Source organism: Solea senegalensis, linkage group LG9 (assembly GCF_019176455.1).
Source record: "Solea senegalensis isolate Sse05_10M linkage group LG9, IFAPA_SoseM_1, whole genome shotgun sequence".
In the NCBI taxonomy this organism is placed as follows: Eukaryota; Metazoa; Chordata; class Actinopteri; order Pleuronectiformes; family Soleidae; genus Solea; species Solea senegalensis.
Window position 1 is genome coordinate 15432061 of NC_058029.1, and position 19438 is coordinate 15451498.

At 40.9% G+C, this 19438-nt stretch overlaps 1 protein-coding gene across 2 annotated transcripts; it reads left to right on the plus strand.

The window, feature by feature from the left end:
- The first annotated feature begins 14155 nt into the window (after positions 1–14155).
- Positions 14156–19192, plus strand: LOC122774883 (delta-type opioid receptor-like). 2 transcript variants are annotated; one of them, XM_044034475.1, is made up of 3 exons: positions 14156–14514; positions 16108–16463; positions 16644–19192. In XM_044034475.1, exons 1-3 carry the CDS (start codon positions 14261–14263, stop codon positions 17171–17173), a joined length of 1140 nt encoding a protein of 379 aa, XP_043890410.1. In that variant the 5' UTR covers positions 14156–14260; the 3' UTR covers positions 17174–19192. The 2 variants fall into 2 exon arrangements, with proteins under 2 accessions (XP_043890410.1, XP_043890411.1); XM_044034476.1 differs by having other exon boundaries at positions 16806–19192.
- Positions 19193–19438: the final 246 nt, after the last annotated feature.

Sequence of the window (19438 nt, forward strand, 5' to 3'; positions counted from 1 at the left end):
GTCAGTCCACATCGGCCTTCAAAATAAGCCATAGTATAGTATGTGGTCCAAAATTGGTCAAAAAATTCAGTTTAGTATGTCGTCCAAAATCGGTCAAAATGTCATAGTATAGTATGTCATCCAAAATCGGTCAAAAAAGTCATACTATTATATTAGTAGCATTGTGGGCGGAATTGTGACATCATGCATATATCACTTCTAGCCATTTTGAAAATGACCAGTGGAATCAGACTGACTACTAAATAATTCCTGTGTGCAGACATCAGCACTGTGTGTCAACTCTAAAGAAGAGACTGCCAGGAAAACAAGTACACTATGAGATGAGATAGACGTAACAGATCTTAACAGGAAATCAATGAACCTCACATGCTACAGGGAGCAATAAGCTTGACAGCAGCCTGTCTGTCTTTGAACATGGCGATCAATTAAGCAAAGTAAGTATGAGGAGTAATGTATAACTGGACATAAACCCTCAAGAGTTGACTCCAACAACCGATTTAGCTGTGAAGCTTTCGTTAGGCACAGCATGAGTGCTAGCAGCAGCATGCTACCACTGGTGAGAGGGAAATGGCTAACTTTGTGGTAACCCATAAAAAAGTTGTGGCCAACGTGTTTGAAGGCTATGGCCTATAATCTCTCAGTAATAATAGTAAATAGAGAAGGCAATTTCTGTAATAAAATGCAGTTTGATTGAGTCCGATACAATCTGGCAAGCTGCATTGCATTAGTATGAATGAGAAATTGAAATGCTGAGTTCAAGTTTCTAATTGAATGTCTCGAAAAAAGTAGAAAATCTGTGTAAAGTAAGGGACTGGAAGTAGAAAATATATCAAAAGCTTGAATAGATCCATTGGGTCAGTTGCTGTAATCATGAAAATTTAATTTGCGGATAGTCTTGTTGACAAGACTATTGCAGAGGAAAGAGGCTAGAAATACACTCGTTTTTATTAAATTCATCACAGCCCTCACAGTCTTTTAGCAACATTCTCACTAACTCACTGTTTTACATACACAGACATAGACAAAGCACAGACTAGACAATCTAGTCAAGACACAGCACCACACACCTGGCGTTTAATCAAACAATTTCAGGGAGGAGATTCCAGGTATTTGGGATCAAACAGAAACCCATGTGATTTAACAAGATTTTAGAATATAAACAGATATGGAGGCGGACTGTCGGTGTTGTCAGTTAATAGCTGTTGTGTGATCGGGACCAAAATCTGGCCAATTGTCCTCTAGTGTGGGGAAGGTATAAGTCATTAATTAAAACAATTTAATAAAAGGACACTTGTGACACATGATCAGTAATGTCCTAAATGAGCTGTATCTTTGCTGTCACTGTGTGTGTTTACCTGTTAGCAGCCTAATTAGCTGATCTGAATCAACTGTGTGTGGCAACTGCAGTTAGTGGTTACTATAGCGATGGCACCTCCAGCGATAGAGCAGGTCCATTAAAAATACATAGAGAGAACCACTGACGCACTTTCAAAACTACTCATTGTAAAGCAACAACCATAGTTATATGGCTGAAATGTATTCAAGGCACAAGGCTGAATAATAAGAAAAAGTAGAAAAGTAGAAAGCATAACAGCATATAGTGGGATTGTTAGCAGCAATCCCACTAATGAATAGAGGAGGCTCTCGCAGAGCACACACCTCTCAGTGTCCATCCAACTCTTCTATCACAGAAAGTTAATTATGGGCTCTTTGCATAGCAACCATTCTGGCACGTTTAGCAGGAAAAGCTCAGGTGTTACTGATCGCATTAACAATGGCTCTGTTTAGTTCATGTAAGTCTGGACAGTGTGACAGTGAACCAGCATGCACTCTGAAACTGAGGAAGCTAATTTGAACTCAGTCAACATTCAATTGGTTATTTACACCTGTCATCTGCTAACTGTCAAATAACTGCTGGATAAATGGGCAGATTTTCTTTATTTTTTCATTGTTTAAAATCCTGAATATGGTTCCACACCCAGATCACCACCAAAAATTGTTAATTTCTTCCTGCCATGAACTATATGCTCAGAAGATAAGAAGTCAACCACCCATTTACCCGCCACGCTTAGTTTGTTGTCTTGATTTGTTGAAGTCTTTGGACAACTGAAGCCCATATTGCATCTGTAAGCATAATGTAAGCAGATCTGTAGTGCAAAGGTCTTTGAGTGGTCCTTAAAAAAAATAAAGTGGTGCATAAAGGCATCTGTTTCACTGTTGGATTCAAACCTTAATTCAGACCAATAACTAAAAGCAACCTTTATAGAATATGAATATGCAAATGGTTCTGCGCGATGCTCAAAATGTCATGTCCATTTCAGAGTGTTCTTATCAATGCCATTATCATGTGTAATGAGGCTGGAGCTATTCTTATGGAAATGAAGTTCTCCTCGCCTCTTTAGCTGGAAATTATTCAATGAGCCTTGTTTGGCCTTGAGAGCATGGAAACTGAGACAGAGCAGCATCCAAACTCTGCTGTACTGAAGTCAATGAAAAAAGCTTAGTGTGTAACTTTACAGTATGAACAGTGTCCGTTACGTTCAAGCCTTTACGTCCACACGACTCTCAGCATAGAAATATTTTGTTTTTCGTGCCCATGGCGACAGTGATGCTTTTTACATGACTGACACAGCATAACAAAGTGAAACGGCAGCAAAGTTTATATAAAGGAATTATCCACAGTTCTCTGCAACATTAGTGAGCTAGATAATGAAATTATTTTTTATACAAAATAAAACATGTAGCTAAGGTCATCCTTTCAGAAAGGTCTGCAGACTCACCTCAGGTGTCAGGTAAGTCTGGGGTGGTAGCGACACTGGTGTGAGAACATGTTTTGACAACAGAAATTACACACTGGACTTACACACTGTCAAGTGGAAAAACATCCATCCAAGAAATCATTCCTTAAAAACCTTGGCCGAGGCCTTGTCTCTTTTGCTTTTCACAGCTGTATGTAACGGAGGTTTGCAACTGTCAAAGGACTCTATACACTCTCATACATTAACTCTCATGACACACTTCACCCGTATTGCACGAGCAGAATTGTGATATGTGTAGAGGTTGGCACTTTGGAAAGCCTATTTCTATACTGTGTCCTATTATACAAGCAGAGAAGTAGGAGCCAGTGGCAGGTATACAGTGCTCATCCTCGCTCTTCTCTTGGCTGACTAATCGCACTACAGTGTCTTCTCGCAAACAACAGCCTTTCCACAAGGACCCAATGAAGGCTTTGTTGTGCAGTCAGCATTTTGCCAGTGAGCGCTTTGCCTCAAACATTAGTGTTTGAAGGGAAACAGGAAGCTTCGATTGCAATTAGCTGCTATATTGCCTGCTTGTAAACGTTGCCTTGGAGTCATTCTTTTACCAGTTTTGTTCTTTGTGTTGCTACAATGCTGCTGCCTTTATTGGCCAGGTCACCCTTGTGAAAGAGGTCTTTATGGGTCTTTATCTGGTTAAATAAAAGATAAATAAAATGCAATACAAGGCCTTTTCTGGACACAATTAAATGGATATCACAAATGCCATTCATCTCAGACATCTTTTCATTTCATTCTACATGTGTTGCTCACATCAAAATGTAAAGTTAAATACGATATTTTTGTGTAAAAACCTAGTTTCTAAACATGAATCATAAAAGTCTATCTTTTATCTGGTTAAGGCCCTGTCAGTGCTGCATGTATGATCCTATAACTCCCCCTCTCTTCTCAACAGCTAAACCAAAATATATTATGACACTCCAGTCATGGGGATTGCACATTCATTAAGTCTAATCCCCCATCCATTTCTTCAGAGCCTGAAAACCTTTAATAAGCTCTCTGGCTCTCTGAATGAAAGACTGGTGACTCTGGATCAAATGCCGTTCAGTTCAGCGTAATCTTGAATATAGCTATTGAAGAGCATGGATGCTGTTTTATACGGAGACAGAATGGACTGGTGCCAAACCTACACAGCACCTGCTTGTGCACTACCTGTCATTGCACTGGCTCTGAGCCATGTGGTACATTTCCAGCTTATTGCTTAGCCACGAGGAAGACATCGTAAAGGAGACTTTGTAAAGGCTGAATGATGCCATGACCTTTAAACAGTTGCAAATGTCAGTGGCCATCTGAAGCTGCAAACTCAAATGCTGTCATCCAGGGACAATTGTAAAGGGTCCGTCTTCTTGTGAGAATATGCCTGATTTCTCTTGAAAATCAATTCTACTGGTAATATGTGAGCTTAAAACTCTTCACAATTCCGGTTAGTTAAGGTCACTGCTGTCATTCCAGCTCATTAGATTGGTTTCAGGCCATCTCCAGAGTGAGCTGAGGCCCTATTTCAGTTCTGTCCTCCACTTAACACCTGAGGAGTGTTAACATGTAGAGGTGCTGTTGTACAATCCTCCTGATTATCCTTATGGACACTACAGCCCCATCCTGAGTTTAGACAAATCTGTTCAACTGAGGCACCAACATTAAAATAATACATTCTCTCAAATCTATGCCATACTTGTGTAACTCTTTAGACACCATTAGAATTGTTGTTTTAGTAATATATAATGAGCATACACAATAATATTGTTTTCCAATCACTTAATTGGAGGTTCGCTACTAAAGGCACCAACATTTAGAATGATTGAATACACAAGTGTACTAGTGAATGAAAGTGCATAAGTAAAAATAGTTTTTCTTACTTTACAGAGGCCACCATCTTGCACAGCCACGGGTTAGGGTTAGGGTTAGGGTTAGACAGCAGTCAGAACAGACAAACCAGGCAGAGTGTGCATTTTGACTTTCCTATGCACACAGAGTAGAGCAACATCCTCTCTGGTAAACCAAGGCCAGTTACTGTAAGCAAAAGAGGAAAAAGCACACTGACTCAGTGATACAAATGAGCACAAACAAGTGTCCTTCTGAAAGTTTCCATCCCCGAATATTCACCATGCAGTGTCCTTGATGGCTGTGTGCGCACGTAAACGTCTCTGTATGTGTCACTGCAGGTGTCAGTGAGGGCAGCTCATGTCTGAGAGGAAAGCAAATGGCAGAGGTGTAGAGATGGTCTTGTTGGCTCTTTCAGGAAGAATTCATATAAAAATTGGGGGCCACTGTTTCCTTGACAACCACATTTGAGCAACTAATTTTTTTGTCACACTAATCACAAAGATCTTCTCAGTCAAATGCTTGATTTTGTTTTTATTTTCTAGTCCTTTTCTTTGCCATGCGCTTTTCTCTCAGCCTCCTTTTAACACCTGCTTTCAAACTCCAACATCATAGTTGTTTTTCATGTCTTCCTCCCTTGTTCTTCCCTCAGTGTTCTGTCAGCCTGTAAGTCATTCCGTCCACATTCTGCTGGTCAGAATCGATATATTTTTCCCGTGCTGTTCTGATTGATATCCACATTTCACCCCTCAGCTTAATAGCATCTGCACAAACATTGCCACATTGATCCGTTAGCTACACACACTCCGTAACATAAATTCACTTAGTGCATCATTAAACACCTTTTGCCAATTCAGAAGAAAGCCAAATACTAAACCTAAAATCCATTGAAATAAAGCTTCTGTGCTTCACCTCATGCGATATCTTGAAACCCTGACATTAACTTGCACAGATTTCTGGACACTTACAAATGTCATCATGGAATGTTTCAGAAAATGAAAGTCATTTCCTTTTGCCCTCTCTTAGCAGATACCTTTTTTTAAAGGGAGCGATGATGATGATGTGATCTCATCCATCTGATTTCACACCTTTCCAAAATCCACCCCCATTTCCACTGTGATTAAGTAAAAATATCAGGCGGCTCTGACAAAGTGAGCGATGGCCGTGTAAGAAATATTACAACAAGGGCAGTTTCTCTCACTTTCAATTCAATTTTACCTGTATAGTGCTGAATCACAGCATACATGAACTCAATGCACTGTATTTACAGACAACATTATAGAGAGTAGAGAAACCCAAAGATTCACACAATGAGCACACACTAGGCATCAGTGGAGAGAAAAAAAAACACCTCAATTTTAACAGGAAGAACAGAACCAGACTCAAAGAAGTGTGGCCATCTGCCTCGATCTGTTTGGGAGAGGTGGGAAAGGGGGGAGAGAAAGGACAAGAGGCAGGTGAGGTAAAGATAGAAGCAAGACCAGGAGCAGATTTATCCTAACCACAGTCCAAACCACACACACATGTTTACCATCACAACTAAATGCCTAATCCTAACCCAGGTCTTAAACCCGAAAAAGAGAACCAGCCAAAATGTCCTCACTTTCCCATAATGTCCTCACTTTGTATGGCTTAAACAACTTTTGGTCCTCACAAAGCAGCAAATACAAGAACACACACACATTATACACGTTATAATTTATAACCAGCGGTTAGAGCGATCATACCGCAAAACATGAATTGTCATGTTTGTGAAGGGTCAAGGACAGAAGCTCTGCCGTTGCACTTATTAACCCACAGTGGATGATGGAGGAGAGACACCACATAACCTGACGTGAAAAAGAACCTTGAAAAACTTAAAGGTAATTTTCCGTCATCTTATGCTGGAGGCTGTAAACGTTTAGTCATAATTGTGTGCCACCCTTTCACCTCAAATGAGAAAAGAAGCTATTACAGTCTCACCACTCTGCAAGAAAGTGGTGTACAATGTGTTCACAGGTGAAAAGGATTTAGTGTTAGTGAATTAGTACACGCTGTTTCTGTCTTGTTATATCGAAAGTGTGCTAGAAACTAATCAAGTCCCAGACCAAGACAGATTGCTGTTGCGTAACTAATTGTCAGCTGAAACGGCTAAACCTCTGCCCAATTATTGCAGAATACCACTGTGAAAGATTAACAGATGACAATAACATCTTGAGAGTGGGAGACTGGATCTTTGGTTATCAGCTGCAGAGTGAAAATCTGAAAATCACAGCTATGCCTGTGTGGGGAGGCTTACTGTGGTAAGCATCAGTACCTTTTCAATCACAGAAACCGACGCAATGAGAATTGTGTGAAGTGATAAACTGCTAGTGTGACTAATTAATTTCTTACAAACCAGTCGACCAACTCTAAATAAATTCTTTATTCATAAGATATCACTTTGGATTTATATTCCAAAAGGGGTTTCCAAGTATCACTCAAGATTCAGGTCCATATTTACCTATTCATTCACATCACACCACATGTTTCAAAGAAAAAAACATAATTGTACCAGGGGAATGTGTGAATTAATGTGTTAATTAATATCCATGCATTATAAAGCACACATACAGCAGCAACATATCAAATTGACCTGAATTCAGAGAACTGAACAAAACACCAAAACAAATGTAATTTGCTTTCTGCAAATGCTCACACGTCAAAGAAAAACAACAAAATTGCAATTTCAAAGCCTGAACTCTTGTTTATCTTGTGAGCCCCTGTCACCTCAGGCTCTCTTCCACCTGTCCCCCTGCTCTCACTACAGATTACATCATCTGCAATATGATCTGCAAACAAGAAGGGGCTCAGATCTGATCCCTGATGTAATCCCACCTTCACCTTGAACCCATCTGTCACTCCAACTGCACCAGAGGATACGTCTAACACCTGTATCCCTCATCTGATAATTCTTCACCACCTCTAAGAGCCTGTCACAACTCTTCTCTGAACTTCTCCCCTTCACTCGCTTCCCCTTCTTGGTTTCCAAAGCCATCTTACAGATTACCATCCAATAATGCCAAGCCACGTTCTCCCCCTCAGTTTGCATCTTCTGCATAAAATCTTCCTCCACTCTCCACTTCTTCCTGAAGTATGTATTTACCACAGCCATTTCCATCCTTTTTGCAAAACCCATGACCATCGGTCCTTCCACATTTCTCTCCTTGACCCCATACTTACCCATCACATCTGTTCCCTTCACCAAGTCGACTTCAGTCACCACTCGCTCTCCCCCGGGAAGACTCTCTACCACTTCTACCAACTTACTCCAGAACTTGTCTTTCTCTTCAGTCAGACAACCAACTTGAGGGACATGAGCACAGACAACATTCCACATCACACCTTCAATTTCTAGCTGCAAACATCCAGAACACTCTCCATGTACTCTTCCTTCAAAATGACCCCTACCCCATTTGGCTTTCCATCTAAACCATGGTAGAACACTTTGAATCCACCTCCGATGCTCCTGGACTTGCTTCCTTTTCACCTGGTCTCACAACATATCTACCTTCCTTCTCTCCATCAATTCAGCCAGCTCTCTCCCTCTCCTCTTTCTCTTTCTTCAGCCAACACCAGCTCGACAGCACTGATGGCGGATGTTGTTAACCTACCCCCTCCCAGTGGCTGAACAAGTCCCCACAACGTGACTGTATAAACAGATTCAGGTCCCCACCTGGAACACACACACACACAAACACACACTAATTTACTGCAAAAAGACAGCATATGCATCATTGCGATGATGTGACGCAGTCAGAAAATTTATAATTTCTCTGGCTACCCAGTCCCTTGACGGTGCTATGGCTGGTTTATTTTGCTTTTCCCTGAGACAACTCTTTTTCACGGATCAAAGATTAATCTCTCACTATCATGAAGACTGAGCTGTTAATAATTATGACTCATGTCCCTTGAGGCTTACTGCACAGAAAACCAGGGGCAACAATGCAATAACCTACAGATATGACACAGATGTAGGCTGTAAGAGCAGCAGATGTATGTAAGCCTGCAGTTCCTTGGTGTCACAGTGGCTTCAGCATCTGTTCAGTGTCCTTCAGGCCTCAGTATCAGTGTATATATAGAAAAAAGTTCTCTCCTATTCCCCAGTCGGCAGATAACAGGAGTTCACACTTGAAAGTCCAACAGGTCAGCCTGAGTATGCTGTAGCTAGATGTGGGATTGACAACGTGCCTGTGAGCAGAAGCTCATCCGTCCTTTGTCTTTGATAACAACAACAGGTAACCTAAGCACGCTGTGTGGAATTAGTGTCTCCTGATTTGGCGGCGAGAGTAATGACACAAACATGACCAAACACAGAAATTCCATCATCAGTTCTAACACAGAAGCCCATTATTTTAAACATAATTAATTATCTTTTATTCAGATTTGGCAAACCAGTCATTTGCTGGTTGACATGAAACACATTGCAGCACAGGATTTATGATAATCAGCACTGATTAACATTCATTTGTTTGGCAAAGGCTTCAATATAACAGTTCCACACTCCGGCATTAAAACTGTGCTAAGCCTCAGCAAATGTGTTTCCATGTGATTTCTCTCCTGTCTGCGCAGAACGACACCTGCAGCAGGGAAAATGAAATGTCAGGATACAACACTGTATTTATTTCCTTTTCTCTGACCTTTGGTACGTTAAAAACTAGTTTATATCAGAACTGGTAAAATGTACGAGATATTGCAACTGGACAGCAGATATGAAACACTTCCAGCCATAAAGCTGGCAACATATGAAATCCACGATGGCTGCAAGTGGAACATATACAACAGCCCATCAAGATAATACAATGGATTTAGTGAGGTTGAATCAATCATCAGCAAAATCTTCTTGTCTAATGTAGTGTTATTAGGAAATGAAGCATGCGTCCTCTTCATCACTCCCTCTTAATGCAAAACCCAAACATCAAACCCACTTGAAAACTGAATTCCCGGCCATAAATGTGATGGGTTCAGAGAGGCAGTGTAATGCTTCCCAAGGTTTTCATTGGGCAGAAGAGTGATGCGAGTAATCATGCCTGGCCTTTACAGATAAATCATGGTTTTCCCCCTGAGGGGAGAACAGAAAAAACATAAACGTAGCAACAGCAACGGCCGCGTTTTGTTTGTGTCGGCCACACCATGTCCAGACACATTTCTCACTCTTTTATGGCACATTACCGACACAGCTCACATTTGTGTCCAACTAAACATACGGCTCATCATATACATTACACACAGCCTGCTGCCATTACAGGGACGACCTATACTCTGCACACTGGTATTTTTAGTTCTGTTCAGTGTGTGTGTGTGTGTGTGTGTGTGGGGACAGCAGTCTAATGTAATTTTGTATAAGCTCCGCTCCAGAAGCATGTGTCACACATCTGTGACAGATATTAAAACTTAATATGATTGTAGCTAATTTACTTTCTGTGGTGTGTATACTCTACTGCAGTGTTTCCCAAACAAAGTCAGGACCAAGGTTATTGTCGTGAACAAAAACTAACCAGATAAAATTAATAACATTTTAATTGTTTAAAAAAAGAAAGATATCTAACAAAGTGAAATGTGTGTTTATAAAACTAACTAATACTGTAGCGAAAATGTGCTTGCTTTTCGTCTTTGTGAATAAATTTCATAATCCTCTTGGGTTCATATGTGTGTTTTTCTCTGCCGGCACAATACTTATTATCGCCTATTTGCACCTGGCAAATACTCCATATTACAAAAAAATAAAACTAACTTTTTATGTAAATCTTCAGGTAAATGTGGCAGAGGGCCAATTTTATTTGGAAGCAATTGAATATTTTGGCAAAGCATGGTCTCTTCATCAGACAAAAGTGCCTCAAAACGTCTTCAGTCACAAACTCACAAATCGTTTGCTGCCTTAAACTAACAATAATGTGGACGCTGTCTTTAATCACCAGCTTGTTACGAAGACAAATGTGTGTGAGATACATACTCGTACTGTTATTTACTGTCATTATCATTTCAATTTTAAGAATTACTGCTTCTTCTTTGAGCCTAACATATGCAAGTAGTTATTTTATGGACATTGTTGTCCATGACAACAGCAGTGTTTTCATTTTCATATTTAAAATCAAACATTTAGTTTAGGTTAACTCTTAATTCTAACAACAGAATCGAATTTAAGCAATGAAGATAAGCAAATAATTTAAGATCACATTTTTTTAAATAATCTGCCGGGTCAGATTCTGATGCTGGCGGGCCAGTTTTGGCCCACGGGCCACCAATTGCTGACCACTGCTCTACAGGAAGAATAACCATCAACACCAGGATTTTCTGCTGAGCAGATGTTGAGAACACATGTTTGCTCTTCAGACCCACAGACACACATATGGAAGGTTTTCATAATTAAATAGCAGACAGCAGCAAGTAATGACGTTGCTGACATGTGGATGTTTAGACGATGTAATGTTGACCATGTTCAAATATTTACAAATAGCATTAAACATAAAGTAACCAGCAGCATTTGTATTTGGCTCATCGTGTGAACTGTTGTGTTGCTCTTCGCTTTATAAGATTGTAATGCATGTTGTGGATTGAGGCTATATAAATAAAATGGAATTGAATTGAATAAACCAAAGATGACTGTGCTCCACGAATCTGTAAAATATACAAGTCTGTGTGGAACATAATGCATATGTTTATATATTTGTATAAAATAGATTTGTGCTGCGGCAGCTCCTGAGGGAAAGCTCAAAGGCATCATCTGTTCTCAAATGTGCTGTTTTGTCCGCGAAGCAAAATGATATCGTTTGAATGATTTCTTCCTCATACGGAGCAGAGACAAATATTCACATTTAAGAAGTTGAACAATCAAAAAGTTTGTTTTAATTATTAAAAAAAAAAAACCTCACTGAAATATAATCATTGCAGCCCCTAATTGAACTATTTCAGTCTGTACTCAGGCAGTGGGCCAGAAAAACAATCCATATTCTGCGGGTGCCACTGTTGCTCTGTAGACAAATGAACATTACGTTGAAAAACCTTTCAGAAATGGCCAGTAATCCAAACAGGAACCACATATGACAAATAACCCTCGAGCCAGTGACGGTGAAATGAGCTTGCTAAACTCCCCAAATGAGCCAAATAATTTTAATTACTGCTTTTCATCAGTTAGAGGGCTGCACATAATCTGTCTTTTGGGAGGAAAAGTAGAGGCAGGCTTCAGAGCTTTTGTTCAGCGAACTGGCGCTATTATTCTCACCATCCCTGCTTTGTGCTCCGATGATGCTGGTGGTAAGGGTTGAGTCTGTAAAGGTCACTTTGCAGAGTGCACGAAGGCAGTGGGGAAACACTACAGACACGGTCACAAGAGGATTTCAATCTGCCTGCATTCAAATCAGCACTAACCCCTGAGAAATGCTCTTAAACATGCTGGGGATGTGCATATGCACGCGCCAGTTACAGCAGATGCACACGATCACATGCAGCTGTGTGTTGTTCCTGGTATTCAAGGTAATGGGCTATGGGAAAAAAGATAAATTTGTGCTTTGATGACATTTTTAAATGTGTGCACCTGCTGTGAAGTGAAACACCTGTGTAATCAGGAGTTTACATGAAGGTGTGCAGTATAAAAAAAAAACAAAAAAAAACAGGCAGTGTTGTGTATGGTAATAGTGAAACTCTTTGATCCAGGGATGAGCGGTAAAGAATCAATCTGAAATGTGGTGTCTTATGGCTAAACATGAGCAGCACTGATTAAGTCTTGTCCCACAGGACAAACACACACATCTCAGATGAAGGTGCCTGTGTGCCTGCATCAATGTGTTTGCTCATGCACATGTAATTGATACCAACACAATTACCCGCGCAGCAAATATAAAGGGTGATGTGACAAAGTGTAGGCTCCACTTCAAGATCCACAAATGTGACAACTGCAACGAGCTATCAGAACCGTTTCACCCCCTTTAAAGGGGCAGGAGTGACACCAAGTTGTAAAAAATGCTTTAATGTTAACTCATCTGCACCAGAGTAAATCACTTATGCTGTTTACGAGTAAACATTATGTTTTATTAGATGAAGTGATGCGATACTCTCACACACGTTTTCACTAGCGTTTTACATTATCATTCATTTAAATTTGATTTCTACTCTTTTCATGTTTTAAAAACATTATTTTGTAATACCATAACAAACAACATCGTCGTATAAAACACTGGCCTTCATATTTATTTATTTTTTATGATTTATAGTGTACTTGTGGATTTATTGATAATAACTGTGATTAATAAATCACCCCCCTAACAAACTAACCGCTGCCTGCACCACTGGCAGCTTTAATGATTTTAGATCAGGATGACTGATCAAACCAAGTCATGTGATACTTCCTACCTGACCCGACTTCAGAATGATCTATAGGTTGGATGATATAGGAAGCAAGGATGTTAGATAGTATCTTAGATAGTATATATATATATATATATATATATATATATATATATATATATATATATATATAAATGGTTAATACACCAGTATGTAGAAGTTCATATAACCAAAATTATACTTTTAGTCCTATAAACTTTGTTTTAGTGGTTGAATATTGTGCTTGATTGATTGAATTCCTGACTTCCCAGTGAGCCGGCTCAAATGTGGGTATAAAAGGGTTGATTCAGTTTGTTATTTGCTAAATAATAAAAAATAACATGTTTTCACGTTTTTTTAAAGGTGGTCTAATAAATTTGTTAATCACTGTATATACATATATATATATATATTTTTTTTAAATATTTGTATATACAGTACAAATACACACAAATGCCTCACAGCAAGAAGGTCACCGGTTCGAATCCCGGCTCAACCAAGGCCAGGGTCTTTCTGTGTGGCGCTTGCATGCAGCTTGGTGACTGAGTTATTGCGCGTAGGTGTGAATGGCTGTCTGTCTCTACATTGGTGACCTGTCCAGAGTTTACATCAGCTGGGATTGGCTCCAGCCATGATGGTCATGGAGGGAGTGAGTGAGTGAGTGAGTGATTAGCGTTGCTACTCCCACATAAGTGCATCACTCCTGTAATTTCCTCTTAACAGTCAGGCATCTCCCCTAATGAAGCTCTGCTTCCAGCAGCTGTAGGCCACGGAGTGCAGAAGAAGAAGCACAGGGGCGGGCTGTAACTAGAGGAATATGACTGTGTGGAGACTAATTGAGCTGTGAAAATACAATCAAATATTGAAAGATTGTTGGACTGGCTTTGACTGACATTAATGACTTGCTGGCTGGTACAGGTGGAGCAAAGAGTCAAACAGTCAGAAACAAGAATACCAACAAAAAAAAAGAGCGATGTGGTGAAGCATCACACTCTGCTGGGTTTAATTAAACCACAATGACAAGTGCTTTCCCTCTCGGCAGAGAAGAGTGCAGGAAACAATGTTATCCTTCTTGGTGTGTGCGCCACTGCGCTTTAGCCGAAGGGAGGGCGCAACGCGCGCGGAGGGAGAGAGAGGGAGAGAGAGAGAGAGAGAGAGAGAGAGAGAGAGAGAATCCAGTGTGGTGTCTTCACCATTAATTCGCGGTCCAAATTCCGTGCGCCCTTGTGCACCTTCACTGGAAATCTTCGACTCCACATAAAACCCCGCAGAATTTTTGGACTATGGAGTTCTCCACTCTTGTTCCCGACGAGCTGGGTGACGTGAAGGAGCTTGGTCACTCCGTCTCCTTAACTCCTATTAATGTCACGTTTTCTGAGGATCTGCTCCCGCTTTCTTCACAAGGCAACGACACCGGCACAGACGCAGCCAGGGACACGACAAGCCTGATCCTCGCCGTTTGTATCACGGCTCTCTACTCCCTCATCTGTGTGGTGGGACTGCTGGGAAACGTGCTTGTCATGTATGGAGTGGTCAGGTAAGAAATGCACACAGTAAACAAAGAACCGCAAACAAATTAGAAACAGAACAATAAATAACAATTAGTTGGGTTTTTTTTTTTTGTTCTGTAAAATATCCTCAGCGAAATAATCAGACCCAGAGACATTTTTTAGTTTAAAAATCTGTCAAACAAAGCAATCGAAAGAAATGCACATAATTCACAAAATAATGACCCATGACCCATTTAGATTGTCCTGTAGACCACAGTTCCATTACATCTGAGAGCCATTCACCACACACACACCTACACTCACACTCACACACACGTTTGCACAGCATTCATACTACATAGACATAATGCACTCCCTAACCCCTTACCCTAACCCTAACCACCACAACTAAGTGCATTACCCTTAGCTTTAACCTAACCTAAACCTCAATTTAATTCTAACCCTAAAACAAAGTATTAACCCTCAAAAAGGCTCTTTTAAGTGGTAACAAAATGTGAGGACCAACCAAAATGTCCTCACTCCCTTAGGTTCATACATTTTTGATCCTCACAAATACACCTATACAAGAACACACACACGCACACACACGCTCAGAGACTCCCAATCCTTTGTCCAGCCTAATCACACCATAACCAGATAATGCCTGAGTACTGTAACAAGTCACATCTGCCCTCTAACCCTAACGCATCTAACCTTAACTAGAGCCTGAGAGGTTCTACCTCATTAGGTCTGACTGTGGAGGACTACTGGGCCTGACAATGTTAGTATTTATACAAGGAAAGGTCCTTAAGAGGTAACAAAAACGACCACATGCACAGTTTGGCATTTCAATGATCTTATTAATCACACCTGTCAGGAATCATACAGTAAACTCAGGCCCATGCATTTGTCTTGTTAATAACAGGCAGCGTATTAAACCCTCCCCTCCCCTCCCGCTCTCCGCGTGTTAAGAAATTGCTTGTCGATTCGATGGTGAATGATGCAGCTTAAAGTACAACGCAGTGAGACGATGGCTGGACCTTCAGTGTCACCTTAAGACCTCGCCAAGCTGCTGCAGAAATCCAATCGAAATTGATTTGACTATAGTCAAATAAGAGGAGGGGAAGAGATGCCTCTCGCGAAGCAATTACATTCCGAGTTAGAAGCCTGCATGGTGTGCAAGCGTCTATGAGATTAAGAGGAAAATACAAGGTGTTCCCTCAAACTTTCACTGCCCTTTGCTCTAATTAAATCAAATGTGTGTGTATCTAACTACAGTGGGTTAATGTTGAGCCCGACAGCTGTTCCGCTGGCATTCAGACAAAACCGCTCACAAAAAGGATGATCACAGAAGCTGTGATGCATTTAGTAAAGTGCCGTTAAAACATTATGCATCTAAGAAGCTCTTTTATTACAACATCTTTCAAAAGGAAATAGTGGATAATTGGTCTCAGGGGGGAGGACTCGGATTTGATTAAATAATAAATTGGTTTATTCTTAGTCAATTACTCAAGAAATCATCATCACAGCAGCCAGCTGACCATGAAATAAATCCGTAACATCAAACTATCAACAACTGCCACTGACTGTGAGACACTATAAATTGAAACAGCTCAGTCCTTTTCCTCCCAACCAATCAGGTACACCAAGATGAAGACCGCTACCAACATCTACATCTTCAACCTGGCCCTCGCGGACGCTCTCGCCACCAGCACCCTCCCCTTCCAGAGCGCCAAATACCTGATGAGGACATGGCCCTTTGGGGAGCTGCTGTGCAAGGTGGTCATCGCCATTGACTACTACAACATGTTCACCAGCATCTTCACGCTCACCATGATGAGTGTGGACCGCTACATCGCCGTGTGTCATCCGGTGAGGGCCCTGGACTTCCGCACACCCGCCAAAGCCAAGCTTATTAACGTGTGCATCTGGATCCTCGCCTCTGCTGTCGGGGTTCCTGTGATGATCATAGCCGTTACCAAGGTGACAGATAAAGGTGAGGGACTTTTATCGTTGCCGAGAAAACACTTCAATTTTCCAATACTATATAAAAACTCCCCGTTGATTTCAGGGAGTAATCACGCAGTAAAAGAGAGTACATTTGAGCTGGGTTATTAACTTGAATTAGCTTCTCCACATGGCCCTCTACTAAACTTCTAATTGTTTAAATCCCTAGGAACTACAGCCTGCACACTCACATTTCCCAAACCAGAGTGGTACTGGGACACACTGATGAAAATCTGTGTGTTCATCGTGGCCTTTGTTGTGCCTGTCCTGGTCATCACCATATGCTACGGTCTAATGATCCTACGACTCAAGAGTGTCCGCCTGCTTTCAGGCTCCAAAGAGAAAGACCGGAACATGCGGCGGATCACCCGCATGGTCCTGGTGGTCGTGGCCGCCTTTATCGTTTGCTGGACTCCCATCCACATCTTCATCATTGTCAAGACCATGGTGGATATTGACCACAAGGATCCCCTAGTCATGGCCACCTGGCATCTGTGCATCGCTCTGGGCTACACCAACAGCAGTCTCAACCCGGTGCTGTACGCCTTCTTAGACGAGAACTTCAAGAGGTGCTTCAGGGATTTTTGCCTGCCCTATCGATCCCGCCTGGAGCAGAACAGCTTCTCGCGGGCACGCAACAGCACGCGGGAGCCTGCGTCCGTTTGTGCACCTGTGGGGACAGAGGGACCGCCCGCCTGACTAGACATGGGTCAGTTCGGGGGCGGGACAGTTCAGGACGACCTCCAGACTGAGGTCACACAATTTTCCACCACAGGAGTTTGAGTCCTAGCATCGTCAAGACAACATATTGATTGTGGGTTTTTTTCAAATTCCTGTAATGAAATTGGTTGGCAAACATGTTTATGAGACACGGTTCTTCATGGATTATCTTTCAGGATGATGACAGCCATGTCTGCACATAAGGGAATGGAACACTATAGAGCATATAGACTACGGAGTCTATATGAAGAACATGCTTATTGCGCTCTCACACACACACACACTACAGTCAAAGAAAGTTGCATGTTTGTTTGTTTTACTCCAAAAACACAGATATGTAAAAGGCTTTCTCTTGAACCAGTTCTCGGTTTCCATTGGCTATTGTCGGCTTTGCTGAACATTAGTATAGATTCTTTGCACACACACACACACACAGATATATATAGGGCCCATTCTTTTGTAATGGAAACACAGAGGTGCTTAGTTTCACTTTAGCTGTACACCAAACACAAATTCTGAACACACCTGGCCTTTAGTGCTTACACAGAGCTTTAATAATGTCTGTTGGTCTTCACAACAATGTAGGACTCATGTCTTCCCAATGACCATATAGTTAGGTAGGAAATAATCCCCAAATACACAGACGAGGCCATGCCTGAGAGTCTTTGTACAGCCCGTGTGTGATAGGATGAGTCCATAATCTACACTCACTGAATCCCACAAAAATATGTTTTTCACATTTCACGGCGAGCAGACGGAGAAAATCCCCTTGTAGCAGGAGGACATGAAAGCGGCAATAGCACAGGACGGGCAGAGCATCCACAAGGAAGACACTACAGTGATTCATTGTTGCTCACTGATTTGCATTTAAATATAAATGAGTTTATTGAGGCTGTGAAATTACTTTCTGTTTTAGAAATTTGGATAAAACAGCACTTGATGTGAGAATGAAGCCCGTAATGAAGTCGCAGGCAACAATAAACAAAACACTAATACTCTCTAAGTCTGAGGGGAACCCGGTAATGAACTGTGGATTTGTTATTATAAGCATCTCCTTTCACATTACACGTCACCGTCATCAAATCTACAGCAGCTTTAAAGTTGAATCTCATTTGAAACTCTTAAGATTCAAGATTCAAACTCTCCACGGAGCCAACACAAATAAATGTGCATCTCTTTCCAAATCTAACAGGCCGTAAATCATGACTTTGTCAGCCAGCCTCAGTGGAGAGGTACAATAATGTGAATAATAAAGAATAATTACAGACAAAGGCTGCATACACACACACACACACTGTAATTAACAAGTGCAACAAATCTTTGGTGAAATATTTGAGCTTTGAGCCATGTATCTGTGTCATTCCTCTACCTTATTAATGTGTCTCGCTGTATGGGTGACGTCTGAGTCGGAATAATTCAATGGCAAAAAAGACATCTCCATATACACGTTACAACTAATTATGAACTATTTTAGACACTTGCTGTTTCTCACACAGTCAAGTCAGTGACATTGTTTGCAGAATCAGTATAAAGATAATACTGTTATGTGACAGCATAGTATATAGATAGTGTATTTATTTATTTTTTATTGTTGTTCAAATGTGCTGTCAAGTTGTTGTACCACTGAGCTTTACTTAGAATTAATTATGTATTTACACTAAGTGCTTTTTGTTCACCTTGGGAAAAGAAAGTAACAGAAAAAAGTCTCTAACGTTTTACAGCTTTTTACTTTCTAAATGTTTTCTGCATTGTTGTGGACAGTGTATTCAGCTGAATGGAAATCTGTACCATGATGCCTTCGGCGTTACGAGTTCTCTTTGCAAAAAAGTGAATTTGTTTTCTTAGAGTTAGACCTTTTTTTCATGAGTTTCAATCAATACAGTATAGATGTGCTTTCGTCTTTTCGCTGTCATATGAATTAGCACAAGATGTATCGTGTAAGAGCTTTGGTTTTGAAACATTTATTACAGTTTTGATTCAATAAATAGTTTTTTTGTGTGATCGTTATTATAGATGTTATAATAACCACTTGTACTCTGTAAATGCCAGTGAGGCCTCATAGGAGTTACACATATAATTAGTTTGTGCAATGAAGTATCGATTACCACTTGGGTCGATGTGGATTCAGGGCCCAGTGGCCTTTGACCCCGGCAGCAGCAGGTCACAGGAGGAAAGCAGAGGTGAATGAGATGCATCGGAAATGAATGTGTAAACGTGACAGAACGGAATAAAAGCACAATGTAC

Excerpts from the sequence above, each read along its gene's own strand:
- LOC122774883 (XM_044034475.1), top strand. The coding sequence starts at position 14,261 with ATGGAGTTCTCCACTCTTGTTCCCGACGAGCTGGGTGACGTGAAGGAG. Across the intron at positions 14,515-16,107 it reads GTCATGTATGGAGTGGTCAG|GTACACCAAGATGAAGACCG; the intron begins GTAAGAAATGCA and ends CCAACCAATCAG. Across the intron at positions 16,464-16,643 it reads TACCAAGGTGACAGATAAAG|GAACTACAGCCTGCACACTC; the intron begins GTGAGGGACTTT and ends TTAAATCCCTAG.